General features: G+C 33.4%; 1 protein-coding gene across 1 annotated transcript in view; it reads left to right on the forward strand.

Annotated features, from left to right (window-relative positions):
• Positions 1-17,890, forward strand: part of Cnbd1 (cyclic nucleotide binding domain containing 1) — a 416,492-nt gene that overhangs the window by 269,558 nt on the left and 129,044 nt on the right. Inside the window, exons 5-6 of the mRNA XM_051198441.1 lie at positions 1,795-1,940; positions 15,738-15,925. Of these exons, the coding sequence (XP_051054398.1) occupies positions 1,795-1,940; positions 15,738-15,925 (334 nt within the window). The remainder of the gene's footprint in view (positions 1-1,794; positions 1,941-15,737; positions 15,926-17,890) is intronic.

Raw genomic sequence — 17,890 nt, forward strand, 5'->3', positions numbered from 1 at the left:
AACATATGTTTATTTTATGTATTGGAGGATATGACTGGACACATATTGGAGTCAGAGGACAAATACAAGAATTGATTTTCTTTTCCTACTATGTGGGGCCCAGGATAGAACTCAGGTCCTCAGGCTTGCCAGAAAGAACACTTTATCTTCTGAGCCATCTCACTGACTTCAATGATATTTATCCTATAATTTAAATATTATATTGCCACATTTCTGATACAAATTATTATTGCACATTTTAAAAGGATATATACTTAATAGGCAGCTACTTTTCTAAATATAATTTCTCAAGGCTGCCCATTACCTACAGTTTTTGAATGTGTTGGATAAAAGTTGTTACAACAGAAAAACAATATTTATTTATTTATTTTGTTTTTTCGATAACAGGGCTTCTCTGTGTAGCTTTGGAGCCTCGTCCTGGAACTAGCTCTGTAGACCAAGCTGGCCTTGAACTCACAGAGATCCTCCTGCTTCTGCCTCCTGAGTTCTGGGATTAAAGGTGTGTGTTGGTGAAAACCTGGCTCAGAAAGACAATTTATATCAGCATCCAAGAGATACATATGTAAAGATATAAGTCCAAAAGCACATGTATTAATTACTTTTCTCTTGCTGTAAATCAGCACCATGACCAAGGCAACATACAAAAGAAAATGTGTAATGGAGTTTATGAATCCAGAGGGTTAGAGTTGATGATGGCACAGTGAAGGCAAGATGGTAGAAATGCCTGAACTGTCACTTCTTGCACTGTAAATTGGAGGAAGAGAATGTACACTTGGGGATGCCAGAAGGTGTTTGCAACTCCAAGCCTACTCCCAGTGACATACCTTCTGGTCACCCTTCCTCAAACAGCCACTGAGAAGGGGCCAAGTATTCAAATGTTTGAGCCTACAGGGCTTTTCATCCAAACTATTATAGCCCAGGAGGTCTATAGAAGCAATGTTACTTAAAAACCCCTCCTGTGTTATGGACATCATAAATTACTTTTCTGGAACTTAACTAGTTTTTCATATTGTTCTTAAAAGTTATTTAAAACCACTGAATATTGTTCATTTGAATTTATAACAATTATGCTATCCCCTTCATAAGTCAGTCTAAAATGAACTCCTTACCTAAATTATAGTGTTGCATTAACTCACTACTGAATGTAATGACTAATAAATACTTTAATGATAATTTAATGGTGTTTGTGCATGTCTGTAAGCTTAGTGTTTAGAATGCTGAGGTAGGATGATCATGACTTCCAGGCCACTCTCAGATGTCTTTAATTAAACACATCAACACCATGCACAATATATGAGAATAATGTTTCATTTAAAATTACATATATATTGTTTCATTTAAATCATAAATCATAGAGTTAAGTTATAGTTTATTTTTACCGAACTTTAATAATACATAAATATTGTTAAGGAATAAGTATAAAAAGTAGGAATTAAAGTAAACCTTCCTTAGTTAATATTTAAAAATATTCTTTGTTACTGACAAATGGTATGGCCTTTAACTGTAATTCAGTTTCTATTGAAGTTTAAGACATCATGACATATTTTAATATTGGAAAGAAAGTAAATGTTGAAAATTGATTAATAATCCAAATGCAGTTTATTTATAGTTCTTTTGAAAGAATTCTAAATAAAAATATAATGAAAACATTGGAAGTTTAAAGCTTTTGTTTTATTTATTTATTCTGTTGTGGTCTCTGAATTGATAATCTCTCTTTTCTAAGTCTAAAGCTTTTATTTTATTTATTTATTTTGCTGTGGTCTCTGAATTGATAATCTCTCTTTCTTTTTTAAGACCAATTCATAGAACAATCCATGAACACAACACTGTGTGGAGGATGCTGAAGAAAATTCCAGTGTTAGCTTCTCAGCTCAGTGATGAACATCTGAAAATTCTCAGTAAGAAAGTAATTTCTGAAACTTGGATCAAAGGCAGCACAGGTACTTGACTTTGTGGGACATCTAGCAGATGAAATGCATACACCAATGTCAATAGTCAACATGGTTATTGTTAAAAACTTATAATTTCGCTTGACATGCTAAAACACACTGCTTCAATATAGTCCACTTTCAAGAAATACTATTTAAGTAATATTCACATTTCAGAAAGATTTATAGCATATCTTTGTGTAATTGAACTTTGAATAAATATCCAAATAACTCATAGTGCACCCTGAGAAACAATGAGCTTAATTCCCTAGACTTCTGGCTTATCAGGTCTGGGATAGGGCCTAAATATATTTATAATGATCTATTGATGATAACAATGTGAGGTACAAATGTAGTAACAACCCAAAGCTGTCTTTCAGATTGAATACTCAATGGTCAAAGTGCTTGCCTGCCTAGTTCAGATAGAGCCCTAGATATTGGGAAAAGACTTAGTAGACATAATGTCCATCTTTAGTCTGTGCCCAATGGCTATAGGAGCTACTTTATTAGATATTCCTGCACCTGAATCTTTGAAGGGAAGGCATGCAAAACATATTCTTTGCATCACAAATATTTCTTTTTTACTCCTTACAGAATCAAAATGATAGGTAGTATTATTGTTTGCAGATGAGGATCCCTATGGCATAAATATATCATGGAGAGGAATCCTGCTTGTAAATAGATTATAAACATACTTCAGTCCAGCTCTGAACTTGCCCTGTGTGTTTGCCACTATTTGTGGAAAGCAGTTGATCAGGAACCTGACATTTAATACTGAATTGGAATTTTGGAGACTCATGACTTTTGAAAAGATTTACATATTTTGAGAGTTTTGCCCCAGTGGTTTTCTATCATAATTGATTCCATTAATTAGAATCAAGGGACAAAAGATAAATCAAAAGAATTCTGCCACTATTAAATTTATTTCAAAGGGAATAAAGAACAAATATTCACCATTTCTCACTATAAGCTTGAGGATAGTAATTAAAAACTTCATGTTTTATAAGCTCTGAAATTGTATTTCTAACTGCAAAAAGTGTTAGAGCAACCTAAATGCCCTTCAATAAAAGATTGACTGTCATCAGTTCTATGGAACTGTAGTCACTGGCTATAAAGAATGTATTTATGTCCATGCATATGTGTGTCTATGTATATGTCTCTATATATGCACCTATATGTATAGACAAAAGGTAGTAAAACTATAATAGTAGATACTTACAGATATCTATAAAAGTATAAATATATGAACATATGTATATTATTTAAACCTATAAGTGGATCCAGAATGACATTTTAAGTATATATACATTAAAAATATTTTATTGCCTTAGTGGAGAGGAGTAGTATATGGAAATACTGTGGTTTTGGTGTGGCTTGAATGGTTTACAACAATCTACTGTGATTGAAGGTTTGGTCTAGCTTTGAGTCAATTAATGATGGTGGGAGGCATTTAGAACCTTTGGGAGGTGGATCCTTCTGGATGATTCTTTTACATGATTTGGCTATAAGGCAGATATGTGCCATTCACTGAATTTTTATAGGAAATTATGATAATGTTATCAAGTATGGCCCAGTTAATCTTGCTCATGACACAGTGTTTCCCTACAGTATTACTTTACCAGTAGCCAAGCAAATAGGATATGAAATAGAACTAGTACACATCATGGGCTAAATGTACCCTTTTCCATTATTAAGTCAGATTTCTTGGCCTTTTTTTTTTGGTAGCAAATGAAGCTATTAAACGAGAAATAAAAGCAAATAATTTTCTATTTCTCCCACATGTATGGACAGGATAATTGTCTGCCAATAAATTGAATCACATGAACTGTAATTAAAGATTTGTATTTTTAAAGGTCTATACTAAAATTGAAAACAAACACTTTATTATGGTGGCATAAAGATACTTACTGCAGTTGTTAGTAAGGTACCAAGTTTTACTTGATTATATGTCATACAGAATTTCAACTCGCGTCTTCTAGTTCTTTAAAAATTTATAAGCCTGTGTTTTTCTTCAGCTACCCATATCCAGATCCTTTGGAGTTTTTAAGACATGTAGTTCTAGCAGCTCAGATGTTTCCCTATCAAAGTGTCAGCTCATTAGATACACAACGTTTATAGTTCTCTTTGTTCATCCAACTTAAGAGGAAAGCCGATCTAAGTGTCTGTTCTCTCCCTTTGCTTTATTCATGTATGTGCTTCTAGCCCTCCATCTGCTGTGATTTAAAGTGTTCCCCCATGTAGCCCTTCATCCCCAGGCTGCTGACTTTCAATCTGCCACAGAGGCTCACTTCTATAGTGCAATTCTGCACAGCTGTTTGTGCCTTCTGCTCTTTTTATATGGCCATTAGGTTTGTTGAGCTGCATTATTTAAGCAAGTTTCATAAATTTACCATTAGCCATATAGTCTCTTATAATTCAGTTACTACAAACTATTAATGAAGAGGCAATATTATGACTTAAGTAAATGAAACATATGTTTCTATATAATTCTGGAATTAAGCATGCTATCTTATTACTTACTATAAAATTACTATGTTTAAAGATCACTTATATTAATTGTATCAAAATTACTAAACTCAAGGGACAGAGATGTAAGTCAGTATAAGTCATGCATTAGGTATTGATCTGCAATCTTTTTCCACACTAGAGGTAAATTGCATGATGTTACCATATGACTCTCCACAGAGGCAGTGAGAAGCTGTTGCCAGAAAGCCTGGGAATTTTTTTTTTTTTTTTTTTTTTTTTTTTTGCAGTGTAGTGTGTTGTTAGGCTATCATGCACACAGGATAGGTGTGTTAAATATATTTTTTACTTGATTTATATTTTAAAGTTATGTGACCTTATCATAAGTTGAAAAGCATTTGTAATAAAAATATTTTAAATATTTCCATCTGAAGCAAAAGTTGAGGGATACTCTTCTATTACCAACCCCAACAGCAGTAGGACATATTATTTGGGAACAGATTTAACTGAAGAACTACAAAACTTATGTATTAAAAGCAACAAAACAGTTTTGAGAACTATATTTAAATATCTAAGTAAATAGAAATTCACCTAATGGTCATACTTTAAAGGACTAATATTGCAATAACTAAGTTAACATATAAATCAATCACAGTAACTGGTAAAAGAACCAGATCTCTTTTTATAAAAATTGACAAACTGGTTTTAAAATTCATATGGAAACTTAGAAAATTAAAGAAATCCAAACATTATGGAAAATAGGTAATGAACCAGAAGGCCCACATATATCTATTTTAGAAGTCATTATAAATATCTTTAGCTTCAAAACAGTATATCAATATATAGGCAGATATGTTGATCAATATAATAACATAATAACAACTTTATAGTTTATTTTTTAGATTATGTTTTTAACATAGTCCAGTGGCCAAAAGAAAAGTCTTCAAAAATATTGGTCAACTGTATCTGTATAATAAGTAATTATGTATATATAAGCGCTAGGCCAAAATGGTTCAAAGACAAAGTGGAGGAAGTAAAACTGTTAAACTTTTGTGGTGATGTATAATTTATGATTTATTAAAGCTTGCCTGAGTGTTCAAATTGCAAAGCTAGCCACAAGCCATAAATGTCAGATGATACACACCAGCAACCATACTAGCAATCCATCAAGGCAGGTAGTGGTGGCATACTCCTTTAATCCCAGGATTCAGGAGACAGGCAGATGGATCTTTCTGAGTTCAAGGACACTGGCCTACACAAGAGTAAAAAGTAACAAAGCTCACTCACACCCTTAATCTCATCACTAGGGAGGTGGAGACAGGAGTGATATGGATGGGAGGAGCAAGGAATATATATAATGCAGGAGGAGACAGTACCTCAAAGTTTTTGCCTCTGAGGATTTGTGGAGGTAGCATTGTCTCTGATGATCTGTGGAGACAGGATTGCCATTTCAGGTTGGTAGAGGGAACTTCTACTAGCTTGCCTGCTTTGCTTCTCTGATCTTCAGCTTGAACCCCGATATCTGTCCCTAGATTTTTATTATTTGTGTTACAAACCTTTAAATTACTGATTAATTTTCAGTGACCACAGGTTATAAATGCCAAAAATTTGGATAATTTGCACTGTGTGGAAATTAAAACACCTTGAAATCAATAAATACGAGAAGACAAAATATGGTGGCCCAAAACATCTTCTAAATCTTGAAGATGTAGCATGGCCTCCATGTAGTCCCTCTAACTTCTGGTTGCTTAGCTGTTGAAGTTCCCAGAACTACCAACAATGGGAAAGACTAGCTTTAGTACATCTACTTCTTTGCCTCTTGGTGGAACAGTTTCTCAAAAGACTTGATTGTGATTTTGAGACTCTACTACAGATGATCTTGACATAATAGAACCTCAGCCGAATGTGTAGACAAGTAGAAAAACAGAACCACTGTGTTATAACCAGGCTTTCCAAAAAAAAAAAAAAAAAAAAAGATATCATCTAAGATCAATTTAGTGTGATTCAAATGGCTCTTTAAGCTGTTGTGTAACCCAGCTAAAGTGTTATTTTCCCTTTCAATGTCCTTTCCATAGTTCTGTAAGTTTCTGTAGAGTATGTTCTTTGCTCTTAGCCCAAATAATAAAATTTATTCAGATAAAAAAATAGCAACAGAAGAAAAATGTACTTCTATATTTAGTTCTTAAATAACACTGTTTATGTGTCTAAGCTCATACAATAAACCCCTCTTCACCACAGAGGTTGAGTGAACGAATGAAATATTTAACTGAGAAATCAATAACCCTCACATATATACAAAATAAATAAGCAAAAATTTAAAAATAATGACTGTTCCTATTTTTGCAAGAAACTCTATTTAAAAAAGATTTGTTGGCTTACAGATTATATATAATTTCCACAAATGAATAAAATAACCAATTTCTTAATCTAATATGTATAATATGCAACTATTTTAATGTAACTAAATTAAAATATTCCTCAAAGTAAATGGGTAAAGTTCCAATATCCCCTCACCAGCCGAAAATGTAAAACTCAGAAATGTTTTTTATTCAGGTAATTTACTTAGCTCTATCTGTAGAGTTTTGATTGTGGTCTTCAGGATCCCAGAACATTCTACAAGCTTGCTGTAGAAGCTGAAGATAGTACCATAGAACAGCTAAGCCCAGACAAAGACTGATTTTTCAGAACACTAAGTCCAATTTACATAAACTGTTGCAATAAGTCAAAAAGGAAAATCCAGTCACATAATATGTGTATTGTTATGAAATAAATGGGTATGTGTATTGTTATGAAATAAATGGATTCTTAAATTCTCATTTAATCCTTCCCTTCTGTAACAGACTTGATGGGAAGGATGGGATTTAAACACTCAATCCTTGCAATTTGTCTTAACATAACTTTGCTTAACATCATTCTTATGGAGATACCTCAAGAGAGGGATGATTTAATTTAGGAAATCCTTTCATGAAGAGCAATCCCTCAACATTTTTGAAAACTGCATTCATCCTTTATTCTGTGACTCCAGCCCCTTGGTTTTCTCAATGCTTCTTCTTTTGTTTCATTTTTCACAGTGAAAACTTTCATTCCTCCTCTGGCTGGTGATTCACTTCCAATAGACACTGTTCTGAGTCCCATGTGCACCAGGCCTGGCTCTTACTCATGTGGACTGCTGCTTTGAATCACCCCTTCCCCACAACTTTGGACATAGACACAGATCTTTTACTATGAACTGTTTCAGATGTGAAATCTTAAAAACAAGAAATTCTAAGCGACTTCCTTTTCCTCTTAAAGCAATTGATTTGTATTCTACAAGTTTAACTTGTTCCAAGTTTATTTATTTTTTTCTTTTTTACATTATTGTTGGCTAGTTCAACCTTGTATTCATTTCTTTTCATAAGGATTACTTAAATCAACACCCCACTGGTTTCACTTCCTGTTTGTTTCCCAAACATCGGTCTGATACATCACTGTACCACACATATTTTCTCTCTTAATGAAACATTATCACAGGAAATGCTGCAAGCTATTAACATGATTTTTCTTAATCCTGTTAACATCATGTAGGATGGCCCTTATTTTTGCTTATTTTCTTATTCTAGTTGTATCCATTTTTTAGGTGAAATTCTATCATTTTAGTTCCTGCTGTGGATTCAATATGCACCAGTTTTTAATAAGTACAGATAGAGATAGGTGTGCTTTTATATAGGTGGTCAGTATTCCTAATATGAATACTGTGGCTCTGAATAAAATCTGGCCTGAGTTTTTAAAAAGAAAATAATCTTTTTAAAATTTAAGGAGTGGAGGGTAAGTAATCTGTGCTTGGGATATAGTGAATACAGAAAAGGAAATTATTTCAAATTATTCTTTATGGATTTCACACATGTACACACTATATTGGGATCGTATTCACTCTCCTTTCTCTCCCTTCAAATTCCTCTGGAACATCCCCAATCAGTTGCTCTCCCCACTTTGTGTGCACTTCTTTTTCTTTCACACTTCCAAAGAAAATTAACATTATTCTGTTGGGAGATGTCATTCTGTAAATATGTTTCTTGCATTGGTAAAGCACTGTTGGCCAATAGGAAAGCAAGATAGGTGGGACTAGGAGACAAGGAGGAGAGAGGAAGTAGTAGGGAGGAAATTCAAGATGGAGGACTGAGAGAGAAGAATGCCGTGATGGTCTCTCTTCGGTAAGATAAGATCACATGGAAATACTTAGATTAATAAAAATGGGATAATATTTAAGACAGAGTTAGCCGATAAGAAACTAGTAACTGGCCTACAGCTTTATATCTAATACAGGGTCTCTGTGTGTTATTTGGTACTGGTGCAGCTGTGGGACCATGCTGGCGGAGAAACCTACTCATAACATTCTTCCTCTAGCCTCTATCAACTCACAGTATCTTTTCAGCTAAGGATAAGGGCCTCATGAAGTCCTTAATTACCCACATTGGGATTTTGATTGCCTTGGTTTGGTGCAGGTAAGCCACAGCTGTCATGAAGTTGTGAGCACACAAGTCTTCCAAGGATAAAGCATCATCCCCTGTTTCTTATGTGCTCCTTGCCTTCTCTTTGAGATGTTCTCTGAACCTTGTTGGGGATAGGGTAGGCTTGATTTAAAAAAAAAAAAATCCATTTAGGGCTAAGTAGTCATAGTCATACATTCTCTGCACTTTGACCAGGTAAGAGTCTATATTAGCTAAATGCTGTCAACTGCAGAAAGAACTTTCTCTGACCAAGGCTGAAAGAAGCACTAATCTATGGGTATGAATGTAAATATTTAGGAGGCAATCAAACAATATGGTCATTAAGCAAGATAACAACAATAACTTCTACCTTACTACCCATGATATCCTCAGTATAGACTCATAACTAGGTTTACAGGACTAGGCATGTATTCCCTTTTGTAGATATGATTCAAGTTCATTGAGAAGGTGACCTCAGAACAGTCAGCACACTATTGCATCTGTGAGACTATTTTGCCTGGTTTGTCTATATTTTAATATTCAGAATAAAATCAGTTAGACCATTGATGTTATTTCTTCTGAATCAATCTATAGTACTGCATTTGTCACAATGAGTGCTAGCCAGCAGGGAGAAAGCTTCCTGGCCAGTTAGAGACTGAATTTTCTTTGTTTATTGCCATAGTGTGTGGTATCTTCAGTAAAAGGGTATTATTTATTTTATTTTTAAGAGTAATGTAATCAAGATCAGTAACAATAACTCATGTTATTTAGGGTGCCTCTGGGACCCCTCTGGGAGTAGTGTTGTCACCCATGCATGGTAACTCCATTAAGTCTCCTTTTTAAATTATATTTTGAAGTCAGGTTACTAACTAAAGGATTTCTTCCCTACTGCCACTACTAATTTTTATCTTTGCTTTGAATTATTTTTATGAGACATTTCTAAAATAATAAAATAGCAATCTAGGTTTTTTTTCATATATCTTGATTTTTTAGCTTTTTTGTATCTTTATTATTATTGTCTGTTACAGCATTATGTAATTATGCTAAAAAGGCCTTGTTCTTAATTTAAAATTGTTTATTTTAAAATACACACATACACACATACACTGATTTTATTTTTTTTACTGAGCTTATACACAATAGAATGTAAAGAAACAAAACCTTTATAGTCATAATATTCAAAAGCAGACAAAAATGCTAAGTGAAATAACGTATTTTATCTTTGTACCTAAAACAATGTATATTCTGGCTTCTCTTCATCTGCCTTTTACCATAATATGACAAAGCCTTCATTCATTCCACAAAGGCCTTATAAATACCCCAAATAATCTTAGATGGATGCTAGGGGCTGAAAATCCTAGAGTAGAACAATAGCCTTATCTTTGAGTAATCTAATATATATGGTAGAGTCTGAGTATGAAATATTCCATGACACAAATGCTGTGTAAAAATTTGCCTATGGTCGGCATCAATTATTGGGAATAAAGTTTACCAGGATGAGGAAAGTCTTTCCTGAGCAGTAGATAACACTTAATTATAGGTCAAAGGAGTACTATCCAGTTGGTAGTATGACCTTATTCATGCACAACTGTTTGGAACATTTAACTCAATATGGGATGGTTAATCTTAAAGGCCTGTTACCTGAGAAAGGGAGATAGTAATTGACAAACATTTGCTTTAATCAACTTTTGAGTTTGTTTGTTTTTTTTTTAACCTTTGAAAAAGCCAATAAGAAAACAATTAAAATTTCCTTCGGTTTTAAAATGCCCTTTATTCTCCTTATATAAGTGATTAAGTGTTGTTTGCTTTTAAAAAATATGAAATACCACAATGTCACATTTTTTAAAAATCTTCAAAAATATTCCTTTGGATTTTCTTTGTAATGTAGATTAACTATACAGTTACATTTTATAAAATACTCATTGTGGGGTAGATTTTCATGAAGTCTTAATTTTATAGTGTTTAGTGTTATATATTTGGCGCCTTAGAAATCATAATTTCATAATATTGCCTCAGTTTCTTATAATTTTTTCATTCTTTTTACTTAAAATTTATGTGAAACTTTTACATATTTGAAAAATGTTATTAGGGAGTATATTTTACAAAAGCTTATGTTAATCTTATATTACCAACAATTGTATTCTTTTACAACTCATAAAATTAGCACCAGTTCTTATTTGTCAGTATTTCAATTATTCCTTGAGGATTTAACTATTTTCTTCTTCAAGAAGTTCTTATGGCATTAAACTATTTGTCTACACATTGTAACAAGTAACACAAAATAGTTCTTAAATTCTTTCTCACTGAAACATTTTTGTTAATTCGGTTTCTGTTATAATCTACTTACATTAATTTAAAGAAACAATTGAGTATTAATTCTAGAATTCTGGTATACATAGTAAACATTTCTTTTTATCAAGAATTTTTATGGATCTCTAAAATCAACATGTACACATTAATTTTCATCTAAGAAATAGATATATTGAACACACATGAAGTATACTCCTCTCTCTGTGTTCTCATGGTTGAAAATTTGTGTGTGTGTATTTGGGTGTGGTGTGTTCTTCAGATGTAACAATATATTCATTAACTTACAGAAGGTCATGGATTTTGGGTTAAGCACTTCTGTAATTTGCAAGAAGTTATATAATCATTCAAGTCTTGATTTCTTTATTTGAAAAGTAGACTGGTTCTATATGACTTTGTGGTTACTGGAACTAATCTGAAAACTTGTTAGCTTTGCATGGCAAATATTTGATACTCAGAATATGTTGTCATTGATAGCTAGCTAGTGCCTTGTAAAGAGAGGCTCTTTTCCCCAGTTCATTCCGTTGCTGTTTTCGGCCCTAAATGAACACACAGACTTATATTAATTATAAAACTGTTGGCTGATGACTAGGGATTCTTATTGACTGTATCTGTCTTAATTATTAACTCATTTCTATAAATCTATGTATTTCCATGTGATCTTACTAGGGAAAGTTGTGGACCTGTTACTCCTTCGTGGAATACATGGCAAATCCATCTGCCTATGATTTCCAGAATTTTCCTTGTATCTTACTCTCATCTATCTTCCTGCCTTATTGAACAAACAGTGTTTTATTCATTAAGCAATAAAAGAAAATATATACAGAACGATAACCAGCATCAGTGCCTTTGGGTAGTGGGAACATTTCTTTCTATATTTTCAGATACTGATTAAAATTAAAGCTTCATAATGAGCCATAATTTTAGTATAATTCATCAACTCATTTGTCATTAAAATATAATTACATTAAATAGTATTTTAAGGAAATAGCCTGAACAAAGATAAGTGTGGAGTCCAATCAAGTATCAATATATATGCTCAATAATTAATATAATCCTTTTGATATGGTTTATTTAAGTTATACACTATCACTTAGTGAATACTGAATTATACTACCAAATGTCTTTAAGGACTTCATAAATTATATAATGTTTATATCATTAGTAGGAGTTCATAGACATGTCTGCTGATGTTTGGTTTTTGACTTTATAAACAAACATTTTTGAAGATGTGCTTTTTAAAACTTAAAATGAAACAAAGTATATATCTAGATTACAGCTTTAGTCTGGTTTTATTGTATCTGTAGCCACATCATTAATGAGTATGTATATATTTACACATAAAATGGGTATATACACATTTACATGTATATATACATATTGTATATTGATATATCTCTCATCTTGTATTCTATAATCTATCTCTATCTATCTATCATCTATCTATCTATCTATCTATCTATCTATCTATCTATCATCTATCTGATCCTCTACGTATCTGGAGGCATAACCACATAGATTACACAAACTAAGAGGCAATCTGGAGGTTGGCTACGTTGAAAAGTAGCTGTACCAATCATGGAACTCTGGACTTAGAGACAATAGTCAGTTTTTCATTGCCTTCAGGTTCATGATTTATAAAATTATAGCAAGTGTGGTAGAATACCAGTTTAAGGTTTGTGGTTTGTTTATGCTGCACTTCTTTAAATCTGTGAAGCTGTGATTCTTTGACTTCTAAAACACTTGATGGTCTAATAAAGAACTGAACTGCCAATAGTGAGACAGGAGCAAGGATAGGTGAGGCTGGCAGGCAAAGAGTAAAAACAGAAGGAGAAACTAGGAGAAAAGGGGAGAATGAGGAGAGGAGGACATCAGGGGCCAGACACCCAGACACCCAGACACCTAACCAGCAACAGAATAAGAATAAAAGTAAGTTTTACAGAAGAAAAAGTTAAAAGCCCATAGGCAAAAAGTAGATGGGATAATTTAAGGAAAGCTGACAAGAAACAAGCCAAGCTAAGGGCAAACATTTGTAATTAAGAATAAGACTCCTTATATGGTTTATTTGGGAGTTGAGTGGTGGGCTCCCTCAAAAGCCAAAAGAGTAAAAACAACACATAGCAAGAAAGCATGGTACCTGATACAAAAGATCAATACAAAAAATAGTTATTACATACAATATATTTCAAACCTGCCTATAATATAACAATTCACTTAAAAGGATAACTATAACTTAAGGGGCTAAAAATCATTAGTGGTCCCAAGTGGGCACTCATGTTCTTTTAATAGTTTTTCATTCATATTAATGTCTTAATATTAAAAACAATAGTCTTAATATAAAACTATAATCCCATACAGACACAGGAGCACTCACACACACATACACACACACACACACACACACATACACACACACACACACACACACACACACATATATTTGAAATAACAAAAGGTTATGACATATGTTCCGAATAAATATTTTTCTATGGTTCTGTGAATCTTCCATTTTGTTTGCCTCCTTCAAGGCCTTATTATAAATACATATTCATATAAAAAGAGATAGTATACAAAAGTTACCACCTCTAGGCAAAGCCTGAATGTCAAGGAATATTTTTTGAGAAGATCAATGAAGTTACACTCATCCCCAAGGTGACCCCATTTATTTGGAGCATGCTCCTAACAGTGTGACAGTCAGGTCCTAATTAGTATATGTACTCTGGCTGTTTTTAATGTTCCATAAATTGTAAGGGATTTACATGTGAAATAGATTTATCACAATGATGTGGTTCTTTAAGGTTGAGATCCATATGTAATCACATGATATTTCTTCCTTTCTATCTGGCTTATTTAAATATGTTCTTTCAAATCAGATAGCATTGCATGTGGATATTACCTTTCTGAGAGTTGTTTATAGTTACTCCTTTATAAAGTACCCTTCTTTAAATAGAGTTGCTGAAATTTCAGTTATATTTCCAAAGATAATGTAACTATGTATGTTGGTAACATATGAACAAATCATACTAAAGCCATGGAAAGTATCAGCAGCATCATGCTGACACAGGGTACAGCTTCTAAAAATGGAGAATTAAAGGGCAAACAAATTGAGGACTTATTTATATTACATAATAATAAGACATCAGTGAAAAAATAATTAGATGTCAGAATTGTCCTGCATTTTCATTTTAGTTTCAAGAAATTTGTCTTAGTTCCAGTATCATATCCTGGTTCTTATAAGCATGAAGAATGGATATGAGTACAAGGAAACAAAGTTAGATGGCATGAGTAAACACAAGTGATAAGAGCATGTGGGAAGTGGTACTTTTAAACTTACCTGTACTGTGTTCAATAAAATTACAGTTTTTTTGACCAAGGAAAAGAAGACAATTCACACTGAGAAAGCAAATAGCAGCCCTGCATCAGAATTCACACTAGACATTATCTTTCTAGCATTTTTCATGAGACCTAAATAATACCTTTTTAATTTTTCCAAAACCTGGACATAAACATGTCTCTATGTCTTCTGTTTTAGTTTACTGCTATCTTCACCCTATAGAATCAGTCACAGACAACCTAATTTATCCAATTTTTTTCTTCAGTTCTCTCACCACATAGATTATGTGATACTCAGAATGCAATCCATTTTGATCTTAGATATCCATGCAAAACAAGTGTCTACTTAAAAAAAAAGCATTAAAATTACTTTCCCATGGTATTGTGAGAGTAATAGTTGGGAGTTAATACTAAAGTTAGAGAAAAAAAAGTACAGAGTCTATGAGCAATTGGCCTTTGGAGAAATATAAAGACACATAATTGCTTCTGAAAGTCAGTTAGCAAAGTTTCTGCTTACAGATCGTTCAGGAGCAATATCTAGGATATTTCATAGCGCTTTAATGATGATCTTCATTCATAAAGTGATGTAAACATTTGTGAAAGGGAGAAATACACTACAATTTTCCATATCCCAAGGAATATGCTCTTTAAGGCCTCAAAGTGATTTTTAATTGTAGTACTAACAGTAAATTATGCTTGCCAGGACTGCAGTGCACAGTGGAGTTTCAGGGATGAGGTAGCACGATAGGTTGTGGAGACTACAGGTGGAGTGGGATGAGTACTCTAAAATTCATTTAGCTTCTGAAAACTATTTACTCAGCTTCTCCAATTATCTGCCTAGAACAAATATTAGTAAAATTATTAGTAGGTATATCTTACTATATAAAATAGGCAAATGGCAAATTTGAGGAGAGAAGGCAAAGTTTTCCTAATTCTATTTTTCTCATGGCAAGCAGGTTACGTTTATTAATAATGACATTGAAATCCAAACCCCATGACATGGTTTAAAAGGGGGTTGGCTAATGATATAATTCTATGTTAATAAAGATAAAATAATACAAGCTGAAAAAATAGACTAAATCAAAGATTCACTTTTTATTCTTGTTATTTGACTGTGAATTCCTGAGTGTTGCACAGAGGTTACTGTGATATGGTAGGCGGTAAAGAATTTGTTGGAGGTACAGAAGGTATAATCAATGTATTAGTCAGGTATTTATGTTTTTGTTTCTATTTATTTCAGTGATCGGTGATGATGGGCTTTATGTCATACTGAAGGGTCTGGCTAGACCTCGTGTAAAGGTATTAAGAAGTCTGACTGAAGATACTGACTCCATTAACTCTTCAATATCCAGGGAAAGCCTTGCTTTTGATGCAGAATTAATAGACTCTACACTGGCTGAGCTATACCTGCCTTCACAGGAGTTAGTGGTAAGGGGTTTAATTTTTTTATACATACGGATCTAAAAATATTACAAAATATTATCTCTTAGATTTCTAAATTCCAAAATCTTCAGGCACTTAAATTGGTCCAAATAATAAATCCTTAAAATATAAATGATAATATTGAACTTAATATTTCATCGAGAATTTTAAGGAAGGAAGCCTTTAAAAGCACATTGCACACTTGCAATGACTGCGTGTTGCATTTTCTACAACAGATGAGACATAAGAATGACTGATTCGCTGGGTGTTGGTGGTGCATGCCTTTACTCCCAGCACTCGGGAGCAGAGTCAGAGACAAATGAATCTCTGTGAGTACGAGGTCGCCTGGTCTACAGAGCTAGTTCCAGGACAGGCTCCAAAACGGTCCAAAGAAATTCTGTCTAGAAAAACCAAACTAACTAACTAACTAACTAACTAACTAACTAACTAACTAACTAACTAACTAACTAACTAATAATGACTGATTCACTGGAAGAGAAAATGTGCTAACTTTGGATGAAAGAGTAGAAGCAGATGACTTGAAGGGAGATAGACAAAAATGTGTTTTTATTATTTTTTCTTTAAGATCAGTGCTAAAAGAATCAAGGAGTTGCTTTATGATAATAATTGAGACATTTTTATATGATTTTCTTATAGAAAATCTGACAACTAACATAAAATATAAAAGTTCAATAGCTTTTTTATTTATGTCAACTCCTTATGGGGGTTAGATTAGTGTTTTTTTTTATTTTTTTCTTAAAATATTTTTAATTATTTTAAAAAAATATTACATTTCCCCTATTCCCTTTCTATCCTCCAATCCTCCCAGATTCCCATCCTCTCTTCCCCCTCTCAAGTTTATGATCTATCCAATTTTGTTATTTTTACATGCATGTAGATATATAAAAGTTGATTTTTTTCTTCCTGCTAATGTGCAGAAATCATTGATAATTTTTACAACTTTTTAGTGGAAAATTTGAGTGTTCATATTATAAGAACATATCTGTAAGCAGGGATATTTTGACTTCTTCTTTGCTGATTCATATCTCGTTCATTTCCTTCTCTTGCCTTATTGCTTTGAACACTAATTTGAAAAGGAGTGGGGATAGTGGACCTATAAAATTAGTGATTACAATGGGCTTGCTTTTTGCCTTTAAAATGTTGTCTGTGGCAGTAGTAACTTCTCTAAGTTCCATGATCTCTCTAGCCCTGGGTAGTTAGCTAGGTTTCCAGTATCAGGAGTAATTTCCTTACTGTTGAGGATGTCTATGTCCAATTATATAGATGATGGTATTGTTAATGCCTCTATTGTACCATTAGAAATGAATATGAAGAATCCAAACATGGAAATTTTCATGTCTTTAACAAGTTACAATCTAGTTGGATATCATGTTGGTTAATTCCAATTTTCATTTTTAGGAAACCTAAAATCACCTGGTGGACAGTCCTCTGAATCTGTCTTTGATGGATTACCTTTACAGGATTGAAATAGGAAGGTCTTCCCATCACAGGCATCACTGTTTCCTGCGATGGGAACCAACATTGTGAAAACAGGAGAAAATTAGCCGAGTATACACATTCATCTCTCTGTTTCTTGGTTGTGAATCTAGTGTGACCAGGTACCTCAAGTTCCTCCAGCATTGACTTCATTTACCTTGTGGGTTCTATCACAATGGAACTGTCAGCTAAAATTAGTCCCCTAACTGCCCCTTTGTAGTGAGATATTCACTTTGTCCGAACTTGTGGCACAGACCACGCCCATTGAGGGGTGGGGACAGGAGCAGATATTACTTGGGGGAACTAAGTCTAGGGAAGGGGCTCTGGAAACACTCTTGCTTGCAGCACAGGGGACAGGAGAACATCCGGAGGCATCCTTGGGACCAGGAACCTGCTGGTGTTCATCTATGTTGTAAGTTATTTCTCTCTGAATAAACATCTATTTGGCCTATTTGTTTCTCCTGATCCTTATTA

The sequence above is a fragment of the Phodopus roborovskii genome, unplaced genomic scaffold (assembly GCF_943737965.1).
Source record: "Phodopus roborovskii unplaced genomic scaffold, PHOROB, whole genome shotgun sequence".
In the NCBI taxonomy this organism is placed as follows: Eukaryota; Metazoa; Chordata; class Mammalia; order Rodentia; family Cricetidae; genus Phodopus; species Phodopus roborovskii.